Source organism: Juglans regia, chromosome 6 (genome assembly GCF_001411555.2).
Source record: "Juglans regia cultivar Chandler chromosome 6, Walnut 2.0, whole genome shotgun sequence".
Classification (NCBI taxonomy): Eukaryota; Viridiplantae; Streptophyta; class Magnoliopsida; order Fagales; family Juglandaceae; genus Juglans; species Juglans regia.
In genome coordinates, this window is record NC_049906.1 from 32,711,241 (window position 1) to 32,726,701 (window position 15,461).

The 15,461-nt window shown below is 39.1% G+C and overlaps 1 protein-coding gene across 6 annotated transcripts in view; it reads left to right on the forward strand.

Moving 5' to 3' along the window:
* Nucleotides 1-1,873: 1,873 nt before the first annotated feature.
* LOC109006187 (probable serine/threonine protein kinase IREH1) overlaps nucleotides 1,874-15,461 on the forward strand; it is a 37,781-nt gene continuing 24,193 nt past the window's right edge. For 5 of the 6 annotated variants that reach the window (XM_018985389.2, XM_018985391.2, XM_018985390.2 and 2 more), the window contains exons 1-4: nucleotides 1,880-2,777; nucleotides 10,130-10,194; nucleotides 10,324-10,503; nucleotides 10,601-11,977. In XM_018985389.2, coding sequence (XP_018840934.1) covers nucleotides 2,054-2,777; nucleotides 10,130-10,194; nucleotides 10,324-10,503; nucleotides 10,601-11,977 — 2,346 coding nt within the window. In that variant the 5' untranslated portion in view covers nucleotides 1,880-2,053. Of the gene's footprint in view, nucleotides 2,778-10,129; nucleotides 10,195-10,323; nucleotides 10,504-10,600; nucleotides 11,978-15,461 lie in introns of all 6 variants that reach the window. The other variant, XM_018985392.2, reaches the window with a different exon arrangement.

Consider the following 15,461-nt stretch of genomic DNA (forward strand, 5'->3'; position numbering starts at 1 on the left):
ACTCATTATAAGAAAATAGATAGACAAAGTGTGACAGATGAAAGAATATAAAGTACTATAGTTATTTAATTAAGAAATGGATAATGTGGCTAAAAATAGTAAATTTTTTGTTTAAAACATTATAGATTGTATAACAGAAAGCAATGTTTTGATTTAAGTTTTATTTCACATTGAGCAAATTTAGACCTCTCAGTACCTTCCTTCCCCTTCAAACACATTTTACATGAACATATTGTTTTGATGAAAATTATTTTTTAAATTTATTTCAATATAAAAACATTTTGGACAGAAATTGAAAAGAAATTTAAGATAATTTTAACAACTTTCTAAACACTTGCTGGATTAAAAAAATAAATAAAAAACTCATTTCCCAACTTCATATTATTATTTGTCTCGATTTTTGTAACAAAAAATCAAAATAATGTTTGTAAAAGCTCGTTGTTAACGCCTAAAATCAACATAACAGGTTGAAGAAATAGTCATTTTCGGCCCGCTATAATGATTTGAGTCTCGATCGGTGTGGTATGGAGCCTCCGGCGATATTCCAGTGCAACTGTAAGATATCCGTACGTACATCCATAATAATGAACAATAAATAAATAGGGATAAAATAAAAAGAGATAAACACACAGATTTACGTGGTTCAATACTAGGCCTATGTCTACAAGAGTTTGGGGAGGGAATAATCCATTATAATATGCATGCTTGTTTTACAATTTCTCATGATCTCTCATACTCTTTGTACATTAGATATTAGAGTTTTGGATGAGGACTTCTCATTGGAGCTCCTATCATCAGCTTAAAAAAACTGAAATCCTAAAGAAACCTGACCAAAAGTCCACTAAAGTTGTCTGTATTCGTGCCTTTTATCTTCTGCCCATTGCTTTACGCTCCTTTACCTCTTATTTATATCACATCACCAATTTTTTCTCTTGACACTCTGCACTCCCTCAATCACTTGTCTCCTCCTCCCCTATCTTTTTCTTCCCTCCTAATGAATTTCCCCCTTGGTTTGGATCTAGAAAACGTCATGAACTTGTTATATTTTATCCATTCCACTAGTATAAAACATAACAAAACAATTTTGTAACAACTTTTCGTGGTCATATGAACTTTTACAGAATTTAACGAGTAAGGTTAGATATAATCTTATGATAGGTGTATTAAGTCTCGCATTTTTTTAAGAAAAAATGTGCTCCACTATTGAAAAGATGATCTTTTCACATAGGTCTAAAATTTATTCATTTTTTTTTAAAATGAGTGGACAAAATTTATATACACTAAGGCTGCGTTTGGATCATAAAATACTCTCAACTCATCTTAACTCATCATTACAATTTTTTCAAATTTCAACACAAAATATAATAAATAATTCAATTTTTTCAAATTCTAAAATAATAATAATATTAAAAAATAATATTCTAACAATATTTTATCATCTCAACTCAACTCAACTCACTTCAACATCCAAACTCATTATAAAATTACAAATATTATTTCTCAAATCCAATACCCATAAAAAAATTAATATCCAAACAAACTTTGAATCTTGGCAGCCACTTGAACAAAACTCAATTCAAAATAAATTTGAACTCTTTTTCAAATTTCTCAAATATTAAGAAAATTCACTTACCAAATACGTTCTTAGTATTTATATTTACCTTTTCAAATGAATTAAGCTTATATCAACTAGAAAAACATTAGAGGTGTATTATTTATTTGTTACAAGTTTTTTAATTTTTTAAAAAAAAAACTCTTATTAATAGTTAATAGTTTTTTTAAATTTAATATTAAAAAAAAAAACATGTAGTTTGACGACAATATCATTCATATTCAACGCAGTTCCCTCCCCCTCTCTCTCTCTCTCTTCAAAGTGAGTTTAGTCCTAAAGTCCTCAGTCACGTAACGCAATCCAAACTTTCCAACCGTATCTCTCTTTCTCTAGAATTGAATTCCCTCTCTCTCTCTCTCTCTCAAGCTTCAATGTCAGTCTTCGCAGCCCTTCGCCCATGCTGCTCCTTCCGATCCCCTGAGCTTTAGAACGCGAAGAAAAATGGTGTTTAAGGGGCGCTTCTTCTCCTCTTCCTCTTCCAAGAAATCCGACTCCTCCAGCGCCGACGGATCCAACTCCAACTCTCCCCGGTCCATCGCCTCCAACTCCAACTCGCCCATACGATCCGACAAGAAAAAGTCCAAAGCTTCCTCCTCTATCACCTCCAAAGACGACCACCCCTCCGGTACCAGAGGCTTGGCCTCCGGTTGCCGACAAACTCAAGTTAAGGATGGAGCCAAGAAGAAGGATTCCAAAGTTAAAGAGACTTTAACCCCAAGTCAAAGCCCATCAAAGCCCGGCTCAACTCTGGGTTCGGGGGCGAGGGCCAAGAAGGAGGTAACGGCGGCGGAGGCCCCGTCGTCTGTGTCTCCAATACTGGCGTCGTCCCTGGGATTGAATAGGATAAAGACGCGATCGGGGCCGTTGCCTCAGGAGAGCTTCTTCGGGTTTAGGAGCTGCGACAAGGGCTCGGCTCTTGGCGCCAGCAATTTATCGAGGCCAGGTAACGTCGGCGCCGGGTCTGGTTCGGGCTCTGGTTCCGGAATTGGGGGGAAGAAGAAGGAGGCTGTGGGTCCGAGTAGGATGATGGGGTTTCAAGAGCATTGGGTTGATAATGGTAGCAACTCTGATAGTATGTCCACTGGAAGTGCGCAATCTAGAGACCAGAGTCCCAATGTGATTGCGCGCTCAAGGTTACAGAATGGGGAGTCTTCCTCTCAACCAGGTATGCTTTTTTTTGTTGTTATTTACTTGTTTGTAAATGACTGTGAGAGTGTTTTTCGTATTGTCAGTTGGATTATTATGGCATTTCATATGTGTGTAGCTATCTGTTTGTGTTCTTTCATCAAGTTTGTATTTCGTATCCTTTCAGAAATCGCCAGATACGAGTGGAATTCATTTCCTCCACGTCCAATTGAGAATCTAGCATTTTGTTTGTCAAGAAGTTATGTAGGTTTTATGTTTTAGTGAAAGAGGTTGGAGACCTGATTTGTAAAATCAAGCGCCTGTCCAATGAATTACTTGTCAATATAGTTGCATCTTACGGGCAGGGATTTGCTGCACATAAGCCGGTGTGATAACACACCACTTATAGTAGGACCCATTATAAGTTTAAAAAGATCAAAACACCAATCATTTGTTAGCATAGTTGACGTGGAAAGCTTTCACATCAACGTTGTATTGGGTGTGTAAAAAATAAGGCTTATAAATAGATTTTCTCTTGTTGCTATAAAGCCATTTAATCAATGTGATTAAACTCAGGAGTATGATGTCTTCTCCAATTTCTTCATTCTCTCTCCCGTCAATCTTCATTATTGGAGCCGGGTTTTTAACAAGAAAAAAATGGCAGTCTTAAAATGAAATGATGAAATTGTAACAGAAGTTGATTATGAGCATTGGCTCGGTCTGTTGCTTTATTGGCATTCAAAAGACATACGGATGAAGAGTTGAAACACAAGAAAGAACTGGAAGAATTTTGGGAGATAAGAAGGAACAGGAAGTGGTTTATCAACACACTAAGAAGGAAGAAGCGTTGAAGTGCAAGAAAGTGCCATATATAATTTATTTTGCATTTTTTTTTTATAAGTTAGAAACTTTATTGATCGAATGAAACTAGGCAAAGTCCATGTACACATGAAGTATACAAAAGAGACACCTAATTACATTTTAGAAAGCTGAAAAGAAAGCAAAAACTCATGAACATTCACTCCCTTTAAAACTATAGCAGAAAACCATTAAACCAAAGAAAATACAAAGAAGTTCCATAATTCCCCCACGACTCTCTCCTTGTTGAAGCACCTGTCATTTCTTTCCATCCATATACACCACAATAAGCACGAAGGAACCATCCTCCATGTCACTGCCAGTTGAGAACTATGATGATGCCTATGCCAACATGCTAGGAGCTCCACCATACTCTTGGGCATAACCCAATTCAATCCGACTCTACTAAATATACCAGCCCATAGCTCCCTCACAACCTCGCAATGCAGAAAAAGATGGTCAATCGATTCACCATCGTTCTTACACATAGAACACCACTCCATTACGATCATCCCCCGTTTCCTTAAATTGTCAGCCGTCAAAATCTTTCCTAAAGCTGTTGTCCAAGTGAAAAATGCGACTTTGGATGGCACGGGAGCTCTCCAAATACCCTTCCATTAAACACAATGGGCTGATGATTTGTCAGCACCTTATAGAAAGATTTAACAGACATTTTTTTACTCCCCGAATGGTTCCACATCATTCTATCTCTGCCATTTCCTCCTATCCTCTTGGAATAAAGCAAGCTGAAAAAACCTGCTATTTCCTCAACTTCCCAATCCTGTGCATTTCTAGAAAAGATCATATTCCAATGCATTGTATCATTGGCTCGACACAGCACATCTGAGACAACGGCCTGCTGGTTTCTAGCCAATCTGAAGACACCTGGAAAAACAGAAAAAAGGGCTTTCTCACCACACCATTCATCAAACCAACACCTTCCACCCCTTTCTAATAAATTTCCAAAGCCCCCCCCCAACCAATACAACCATACTTCTGACTCACAACCATTCTCCACAACGAAGTCCCTTCCAATTGGAATCTCAACCACTTCCCTAATAGAGTTTTATTAAAAGTGATCAAGTCACGCACCCCCAAACCTCCCAATTCCTTCAGATTGCACACTTTTTGCCAACTCACAAGATGAAATTTATTCTCCTCACCCATGCCACTGCACAAAAAGGATCTAAATAGTTTTTCAATCCGATTAGCCACCCCCACAAGTAAAGGAAATAAGGAAAGAAAGTACGTAGGAAGATTGAAAAGGGTACTTATGATAAGAGTTAATCTCTCTCCTTTTGATTGGTAGAGCCGCTTTCAACCTGACAACCTTTACTCTACCTTTTCTATAACACCATCCCAAATATTTTTTGCTTTGAAAGAGGCTCCCAAAAGGAGTCTGAGATATTTCATAGGAAGAGCAGTCACTTTGCATCCCAACAACTCGGCTAGAAGGTTGATATTCTCCACCTCCCCTACTGGGACCAATTCCGATTTATCCAAGTTCACCTTGAGTCCCGAAACAACTTCAAAACAAAAAAGAACAGCCCTTAAAGCTTGAATTTGTCTGCTTTTAGTATCACAGAAAATTAAGGTGTCATCTGCAAACAACAAATGGGAGATGGATAAAGCCTCATTATTAGTGTTACCCACTAAAAAATCAGCAAGAAAACCTCCCATTACAGCAGCCTCTACCATGCGACTTAGGGCCTCCATTACTGCAACAAAGAGAAAAGGAGATAATGGGTCCCCTTGTCTCAAGCCCCTTGAATTTTGAAAAAATCCACAAGGTTTACCATTAACTAAACCAGAAAATCGAGCGGTCGAAATACAATGTTAAATCCAACCACACCACCTATCTCTGAAGCCACATCTTCTCAACATATATAACAAAAAATCCCAGCACACGTGGTCATAGGCCTTTTCCATGTCCAATTTGTAAAGGATTCCCGGAATGCCATCCCTCAACCGGCTGTCCAAACACTCATTCGCTATCAAAATTGAATCCAAAATTTGCCGACCCCTTACCAAGGCGTTTTGAGATTATTTTATCCATCACCAAACTCATATGATTTGCTAACACATTTGAAATGATTTTATAAATCTTGCCTACCAAGCTAATAGGATGGAAATCTTTCAACTCAATGGCCCCTGCTATCTTTGGGATAAGGGCAATGAAAGTAGCATTAAGAAACTTCTCGAACTTGTGACAAAGATGAAACTCATGAAAAACCCGCATCACATCATCCTTCACTGTATCCTAGTACACTTGAAAGAAAGCCAAAGAAAATCCATCCAGGTCCGGGGCTTTATCTTTGCACATACCACTCACCACCTGCTGCACTTCGGCTTCCTCAAATGGTCTCTCCAACCAACTTGCTGAACTAACATCCAGCTGGTCAAAAAACAAACCATCCAGTTTAGGGCACCACACTGCAATCTCTTTGAGAAGGTCTTCATAATAGTTCACGATATTGTCTTGAATAACCTCCGGGGATTGGTGCACCATGTTACCTGATTGGATCACCTCAATCACATTATTACGCCTGTGGGAATTTGCCATTTTGTGAAAGAACTTAGTACATTTGTCGCCCTCTTTCAACCATGTCATCCTTGATTTTTGTCTCCAAGAAATTTATTCCATCAACAACACCTTTTCTAACTTAGACACTACCTCAATCTTTCTCAACGAAGACTCCTTAGTGACCTCCCCAACTTCTAGAGAATGCAAACTCATTCCAAAGAAGATTTTTTTGCTCATCCGTGTGTCTAAAAACCTCAATATTCTACTTCTTTAAATCCAGTTTAAGGGTTTTAAGTTTACCAGCCACAATAAAACTAGGGGTACCGTGAAATGAATAGGAAACCCACCAATCCCTCACCCTCTCCACAAAACCAATTGTTTGTAGCCACATATTCTCAAATTTGAAGTAACGCCTACCTCCATGAATGCCCCCATTGCCCCCATAATCTAACAAAATGGAAAAATGATCAGAGTATACCTGTGGCAATCTCTTCTGGCTTAGGTCCGGATAATGTGTCTCCCAAGAAGTAGAAACTAGAAATTTGTCCAACCTCGACCCCCCTCTACTATTCGACCAAATGAAAAACCCCTCAATCAGAGGAAGATCAATCAAGTTAAGATAAAAAATCAGCTCTGAGAAGTCTCCCATTGACCTTGTCAAATAAGTAGCCCCTTTCCTCTCACAAGGGAAGCGTACAACATTAAAGTCCCCGCACACGACTCAAGGTAATTTCCATAAATAATACAAACTTGCCAGTTCCTCCCACAAAGAGCTCCTTTCTCAATCTGCATTAGGCCCATACACATCCGCAAGAGCCCACCTCCACCATCCTCAATATTCTTGAAAGACCCAGACCCAACCACTAAATAGTTCCTAATGCAATCGTCTCCTAACTCCACCACTATCAAGTCTCACATCAACAACACTCCTCCTGAAGCACCCAAAGAAGCTAAATAAGTCCACCCCACACAAGAACAATCCCATAAATTTCGAATAATATTTCTGTCCACATAGCTCAGCTTAGTCTCTTGAAGACAAACAATATCAACTTTTCAACTACGGAGAAGAGATCGAATGCGAAGTCGTTTGTTAACATCATTGATCCTCCTAACATTCTACGATAAGATTCTAGGCTTCATAAGATAAACAACTCCCCCGCCCCTTCAACCTTTCCCTCCCAACACTACTCTCCTTGTTATCATAATTGATAGAACAAATCAATCTTTTCAGCTCTCTTATCTTTTTTGGCTGCTGACTTCAACGCCGTTGGTCTACCTACTTCTATAGCACTAAAAGGGCTTTAAATTGCTCTTCGAAGCCTTCACAGGAAATGCCCATATACCCTTGTAATTCCGCCACATTTTTCAGCACCCAATCCGAAGATTTAAGCCTCGTTTGTTTTCAGAGATGAGATGAGATGAGATGAGTTGAGATTAAAGTTAAAAAATTGAATAAAATATTGTTTTTTTTTTATAAGTATTAAATTATTTCATTGATAAAGAAAGTAAGCATAGCCCAGGTACACTGGAAGTATACATGTGAATACACCTATTTAAGAACTAGAAACAATTACAAGGAAATCATGGAAGCTGAGGCCATTCAAATCTAGAGCAATGGCCCACAAAAACAAAGTCTTTCAGAAAAAATTCCTAAACTCTTCCATGGAGCGCTCATGATCCTCAAAAAGCCTCTCGTTTCTTTCACACCAAATACACCAAAACATACAAATGGGAGTCATCTTCCACACAACCTTGATCTGTGGTGTTCCAGTGATCCCTCTCCAGCTTGATCTGGGTTTTAGTCTTGAAAGCAAACCAGTTAAGAATTGTTGGAATAGCACATAGTGGAGTAGGACTACACAACTCATTTTTATCGCCCCCATTCTCACAAACCACCATCTGAAAGCCAGCTGACCCTGCATCCCTTGTAGCTCCACCATCTGTATCAGTGCCCTTCTATAAGCCAGCTGACACCACTTCCCCTGAAGAGCAAGCCGTCTGCAACTCCCCAAGCAGCACCTCTATTGTGCTCCCGAAGCCGCCAACGACCATTCCACCTGAAAAGAACTGGTCACCCAACCATGGGACAAGCTCCCTCATGGGTACCTCCACCACCGGAAGGCTGTACTGCACTGAGCGCTCCTTAATCTCCCCGTCAAAAGCATCCCCACCTTCGAGCTCTTCTAACAACTCCCCCTCCATGATTTACTCCTGCCAATGTGACGGTACTGAGCCACCAAGATGGTTGTCGGTGACAGTTTCTGTGTCGGGGCTGGGTCTAGCAGGACACATATCGGTGCCGTGGGAGAGCAGCTAAGGCCCTGGGCCGAAATATTGGCCGACACCCGAGTCTTCTCCAACCAAGCCCATTTTGGGCCTAAAACCTGGCTCAGCCCAGGTCCCTTTGACGGCCCAACATGGCCTTTAGATATGATACTCCCCAAGCCCAAGCCCAAGCCCAAGCCCAAGCCCATTTGCAAAGCACCCTTCCCCTTCACGCACTGTTTTAGCCAGTGTATATTATCCCTTAGATATCCCACTTGTTGTTCCATTTCAGCCAACACCTGCAATAGCCTTACCTCATTCAGACCCACCACGTCCCTGTCAGCCCCCTCACAGCTTTGCACCTTAGTCGAAATAGAAGAGCTGCCTGTACTTGGTAGACCAGCCTTCTCTGCATGCTTTGCGGCTCGAGGCATCTCCATCTACCCTTGGAGTACCTCTTTGTAAGACCGAGAAGTCGACTGATGCGCCGTCGACAATGGTGGAGGCACCCATAGAGGACCACCTACTCTTCCAACCTCCTTCGACACCCCTGCCTATTTCAACCTACCCATGCCACCTTTAACTCTGTTTTCCTCGCACGCACCAGAGGATGAAGATAAAAGCTCCTTCAAGGTTTCACCAAAATTCCTCCAACCTTCCCCCTTCCACCCTTCTAGCACCATGATCAGACCTTGCTTCTTCTCGTGATCGAACTTCGATAGAGAGAAGAACCTGCCATGGCAGTTGTGATACCTCTGCACCACGAGCACCTAGTTCCCTTTTCTACGAGTTCTAAGAAACTCAGAGGATACCATTGAAGCCACAAATTCTCTCACCATTGAAGCCAACCACACCAGAGCTTCATGATCGATAGAGATATATTTCACCCCGCGGCAACTACTCTCCGTGATTCTCCACCACATCTCGTTCTCCCTCTTAAACACAAAAGTCTTGTGATCAATAAGAACATTTCTGCATGACCCCATCAAAACCATCCAAACTACAAACAAAAGAGAAACGAAACACTAATCACCGTAGTAATCTTACGTCATTAACATAGCACCCCCATGATAAGATTCTAGGCTTCTTAAGTAGGCTTAGAGTTCGTTTGGATAGTGAGATGCGATGAGATGAGATGATTTTAGATGAGTTGAATAAAATATTGTTAGAATATTATTTTTTAATATTATTATTGTTTTGAGATTTGAAAAAAAGTTGAATTGTTTATTATATTTTGTGTGGGAATTTGAGAAAGTTGTAATGATGAGATGAGATGAGATGAGATGGGTTGAGAGTGTTTCTGTATCCAAACAGGGCTTTAATTAATTACTGGTTTCTTGTTATCTTTGTTCAAGTGTTTATAATGTATACTATTTATAAATCATAGCCTCGCGTTGTGTTTTACTTCAAACAAAATCGGAGTAATCTCAGTAATTTTTCATTTCATTTTTTGTTGGTTCCATCACTATGCATTTGCTTTTACATTACATATATTTTACCGAAAATCTTCTTTTTTTGTTGGTTGTCTCACCCTTTTCTTGTCAATATAATATATTGTGAATTTGTGTCCTTTTTGGGATTATGCAAGATTAGAACTTTGCTCCAATTAAACTTTGGTCATTGACAAATAGATTTCAAGTAGTCTAGGAGTTTGTTTGTGATTCTGTTAAATTTGATATATCTGGGATGTATATTTGTATATTATGTTCTCAAAATTTGTTTGTGGTATTTCAATCACCTAACAGGGCAATTTGAATCATCACGTGGTCAGTCAGGAGGCTTAAGAAGTTCAGATCTTTGTACACCAGAGGTAGCTGTGGAAAGATTTAGCTGATCATGACCATGAAATTACTTGTATCTGGCTTAATGATTTTATTCTTTATCCATTATTCATAATTATAAAAAAAAATCTGTTATTTACTTTTCCATTTGCTTTTAGACTGCATATGATTGTGACAACCCAAAGGAGTCCGAGTCTCCTCGTTTTCAAGCTATTCTGCGCGTCACAAGTGCACCTAGAAAGAGGCCTGCTGATATCAAAAGTTTTTCTCATGAACTAAATTCCAAAGGCGTTCGGCCTTTCCCATTTTGGAAGCCTCGAGGCTTAAATAACTTGGAGGTACTTATGTTTTAGATTTGCATTTATATTTCCTAGCAGACAATGAATGTGCTTTAGAAGTTTTGTATGTTCTTAATTTCCTTGCTTTTTCATGCAGGAAATATTGGTCATCATACGGGCAAAATTTGACAAAGCAAAGGAAGAAGTAAACTCTGATCTGGCTATTTTTGCGGCAGATCTGGTCGGAACTCTTGAAAAAAATGCAGATAGTCATCCTGAGTGGCAGGAAACTATTGAGGACTTGCTGGTTTTGGCTCGGAGTTGTGCTATGACTTCTCCCGGGGAGTTTTGGCTTCAATGTGAAGGCATAGTTCAGGAATTGGATGATAGGCGTCAAGAACTTCTGCCGGGTATGCTAAAGCAGCTTCATACTCGAATGCTTTTCATTCTCACAAGGTGTACCAGATTGTTGCAGTTCCACAAAGAGAGTTTGGCTGAGGATGATGGTTTCCAGCTTCGTCAATCTAGAATCCTGCATTCTGCAGAAAAACGAATTCCTCCCAGCATGGGAAGGGAGTATAAAAGTTCTATTGCCGCAAAGGCATCAAAGGCAGCTTCAGCTAGGAAATCCTACAGTCAGGAGCAGCGCAGCTTAGATTGGAAGAGAGACCATGTTATTCAACCAGGAAATTTGTTCTCCCCTCCTGCAGATGACAGTTCAAAGAACTTGGAATCTCCCTTAGGCAGGGATCGTATGGCTTCTTGGAAGAAACTCCCATCTCCACCAGGGAAAAGTATGAAAGAAGCTGCTCTGTTGAAGGAGCAGAATGAGGGTAAGGTCAATTTTTTGAAGACAGCCAACAACAGGAGAGCTATTTCTTACACAGATTTGGCTGTAGCTAAGGCTCCTGAGCTTCCTCCTGCAAAAGATTCTCATGAACATTCTTCCAAGCACCAACACAAAGTGTCTTGGGGTTACTGGGGTGATCAGCAATTTATTTCTGATGAAAGTTCAATTATATGTCGCATTTGTGAGGAGGAGGTCCCCACTTTAAATGTGGAAGACCATTCAAGAATTTGTGCTATTGCTGATCGATGTGATCGGAAGGGTCTAAATGTCAATGAGCGTCTTGTCAGAATTGCTGAAACTCTTGAGAAAATGATGGAATCATTTGCTCAGAAGGATGTTCAACATTTAGTGGGAAGTCCGGATGTTGCAAAAGTGTCAAATTCAAGTGTGACAGAAGAATCTGATCTTCTCTCTCCAAAACTCAGTGATTGGTCCCATAGAGGCTCAGAGGACATGCTTGATTGTTTTCCTGAAGCTGATAATTCTGTCTTTATGGAGGACCTGAAAGGTTTACCTTCCATGACATGTAAAACTCGATTTGGTCCAAAATCAGATCAAGGAATGACGACGTCATCTGCTGGTAGTATGACTCCTCGGTCTCCGTTATTGACACCAAGGACCAGTCCGATTGACTTCCTCTTGGCAGGAAAGGGTGCCTACTCAGAGCATGAAGATGTTCCGCAGGTATCTCCTTTGTCTTATTAGTTCTCTGTTTGGGATTTTCAGCACCACTTATTACAATAAATAGATGTATATCTGATGTGCTGGTGTCTATTTCGCCGATGGCCTTTCAACTTTAGTGGCATTTTAATCTCCTATAGGCATCGGGTGGTGGCTGAGGTTTTGAGTTAGAGTTCAAGTTGCACCAGATGCATGAGTTAGTATCAATGCCCCCCCCCCCCCCCCCCCAAAAAAAAAAAAAAAATAGAGATGGTTTATTTATTGGAGTGTGAATGAGAAAGGAAGATAGAACTACACCATCCAATATTATTAAAGGTAGCTCAATTAACATTTAACTGCTTATTTTATCCTAAACTTTCTTAGAAGAAAATTCTTGCCCTAGTCTTGGGGCTGCCTTATAAAACTAACTTTTAATTTAATTGACTTTTCCGTTATTGACTTACTTAAGAAAACATTCCTTCAATTTTGTTTCCCCAAGGGTATAGCAGTGCTATTTTTTCTAGGACAGTTTTATATGAGAAATGGTTTGCTACACTTTTTTCTAGAAGCTGACTGAATTCAAACTTTAATTTGTAGGATTTAAATGTGGCTATGTAAAATTATAGAACTAATGGATATAGCATACACCATTTTGAAGAAAATGATAAAACTTTTTAGGTTACTTGTTTTTTTTTAGTAATGCAATTTTATTAAAAGCGCAGAGGGCACAACTCTAGTATCCAGGAACTATACAAAAGGATTCACCCTCACTGCCATAGAAAAAAAAAGAGCAAAAGTTCTAAGTTCTAGAAAGTTAGTGAAATGGGAGCTTGCATAAGCAATCGTCGAAACATAGAGGTACTGGACACAATGGCTCTTAACCCTGATACCGACCTCCTATTTTCATTTGATGAATAAAATTTTCTTATATAAAAAAAAAAAAAAAAACCCTAATACTGACCTCTCATGATCTTCAAAAGTTCGGGCAGTGCTCTCTTGTCAAATGCACCACCTTATGCACAAGCAGGCTGATGCAGCATAAAGAACAAATCTAATGCTATGAACGTAGTGGAATAGACAAAACACCGATTTGCTTCACAAATATGAATAAACTCTTCCATAAATCTTAAAGCACTCACTCTAAGATAGAAATAAGGAATAATTCTCTCAAGAAGTATTTTCATCATAAATATCAAATAATAATAATCAACAATATTGCTCTTGTATATGTCCCTTGTACTTGGGCTATGTCTATCTCTATCAATAAAATTTGTTTACTGATAAAACAAATCAACAACCCTCAAAATGACCGGAGACTTGTTGTCTTTATATAGGCTTACAATCAGAGAACTTAGCATAAAATAGAACTCTAAACTTAATCTTAATCAAACTCTAGATAATGCCAAACCCATTTTAAATCAAACTCACAATAGCATTATCTGGTCCATATAACTCCTAATTATCTCAAACACTCAAATTATAAACCAAATTGAATTAAAACTCTATCTAAAATATGGAATTAAACAATTTATGGAATTGCCAATTGACCTAGTTGTCAAGCGAAGTCTTTTCTAATACTCGCTCAACCAAATGTTGAGTGAGCGTTGAGCGAACTCTCTGGTTGGGCTTTTCTTGTGCGATTTCGTGCCATTTTCAAGCCATCTTGTCCTCTAGGCCCTTGATAGCCATGCACATTGCAGCATTCTCTCTAGGCTGGAGAGAATTCGTCCTTGAATTTTGCATGTTGTTACCTCGATTCTTTGAATGCCCTATCGACTCCATCTTCTACTTCCTCTGTAATCTCGTCCCCATGCAAAATAGTATTCAACATGTCGCCCTTCAAAATCACACTTTCTTTCCACATCTCAAATCCAGAAGCAATATTTTGCGTGAGAAAATTTTGAAAGATTTTCATCAATTCCAAGGAAATCAACATGATTAATTTCCTCAAAACCCAAATGAAATTCTTCACACTTCAGCTCTTCATCATTCTCTTTGATAATTTCTACGATATCATTTTTTTAAAAAGATTTCTACTTTTTAACTAAAATAATTACCTCCTCCATTAGGTCATGTTCATCCAAATAGGTATTATAGATTGGTGTGGAGCTCCAATTTATGGAAGAATGCTTCTCCTCAAGGTCATCTTCCTTGGAGTAGTCATCATAGGTTGTGGTAGAATCCCAAGTTTCGTCAACTTTTTACTCACCGCTATTATCATCTTCACAGTCCTCCCGGTCCTCTCCCTGGTTAAGTGGATTCTAATGATGTCAAAGGCGTGGTGCCACCTTTAGAGCGTTTGTACGATCAATCAAAGGTTCCATCTGTTGTGCGTACATCTCATGTAGTTCTATATGCCGCATCCACTGAGTCTCTAGTTGTTCATTTCATTGTGCAACATCGTGTTTGTACACTTTCTCCTCCCAAGCGACTCCTCCACGTACATAGCAGAAAATCAAACTGAGCTCTAATGCCAATTGATACAATTGGTTAAGCAAGTTTGCTTGGATACCAATTGATGCAGAGTTTTGACTAGATTAGTGAATAGACAAAACACCGATTTACTTCACAAATATGAATTAACTCTTCCTTAATTCCTAAAGCACTCACTCTAAGATGATAGGGTAAAACTTTCTCAAAGAGTATTTTCATCATAAATATCAAATTGTAATAATCAACAATTCCCCTCAAAATGACCATAGACATGCCTTTATATAGGCTTACAATCAAAGAACTTAAAATAAAATAGAATTATAAAATTAATCCTAATCAAACGCTAGATAAAGGCTAATCCCGGACACCCAGTGCCAATCACGCCTTCCATAAAAGTCCTAATTATCTCAAAAACTCATTACAGACCAAATTGAGTTTGAACTCTCCCTAAAATATGGAATTAAACAATTTTTTGAATTGTCGCTCGATTGAGACTTGAGTGAGTTATCAAGCAAAGTCTTTGCCTGATACTTGCTCAACCAAACACTGATCAAGTGTCAAGTGAACTCTTGGGTTGGGCTTTTTGCATGCAATTTTTTTTTTTTTGATAAGTAAAACAAGAATTTATTAAAATCACCAAGTGTCAAAATACAGAGAAAATGCCCTAATTATGTAGGCACATTAGAAACTAGAAAATCATGAAGGTCCATGCCATTAAAGTCTATGGCAATGGCCCAAGTACAAAGAGTCCTAAAGAAAAACAATTTTAGTTCCTCCAAAGATCTATCTGTCTTCAAATGTCCTCTCATTGCGCTCCTGCCATAGACACCACATAATACAGATATGGATCATCTTCCAAACTGCTTTGATCTGTCTCACCCCACGAATCGAAGTCCAGCAAGCCAATACATCCAAAACTGTTTTCGGCATAACTCACGTTAACTCCATTTTTTTAAACACCTCGTCTCAAAGAGTCCTGGCTATCTCGCAGTGTAAAAGTAAATGATTCACCGACTCACCCCCGCTTTTACACATACAACACCAGTCGGCAATAATTATCCTCCTCTTTCTTAGA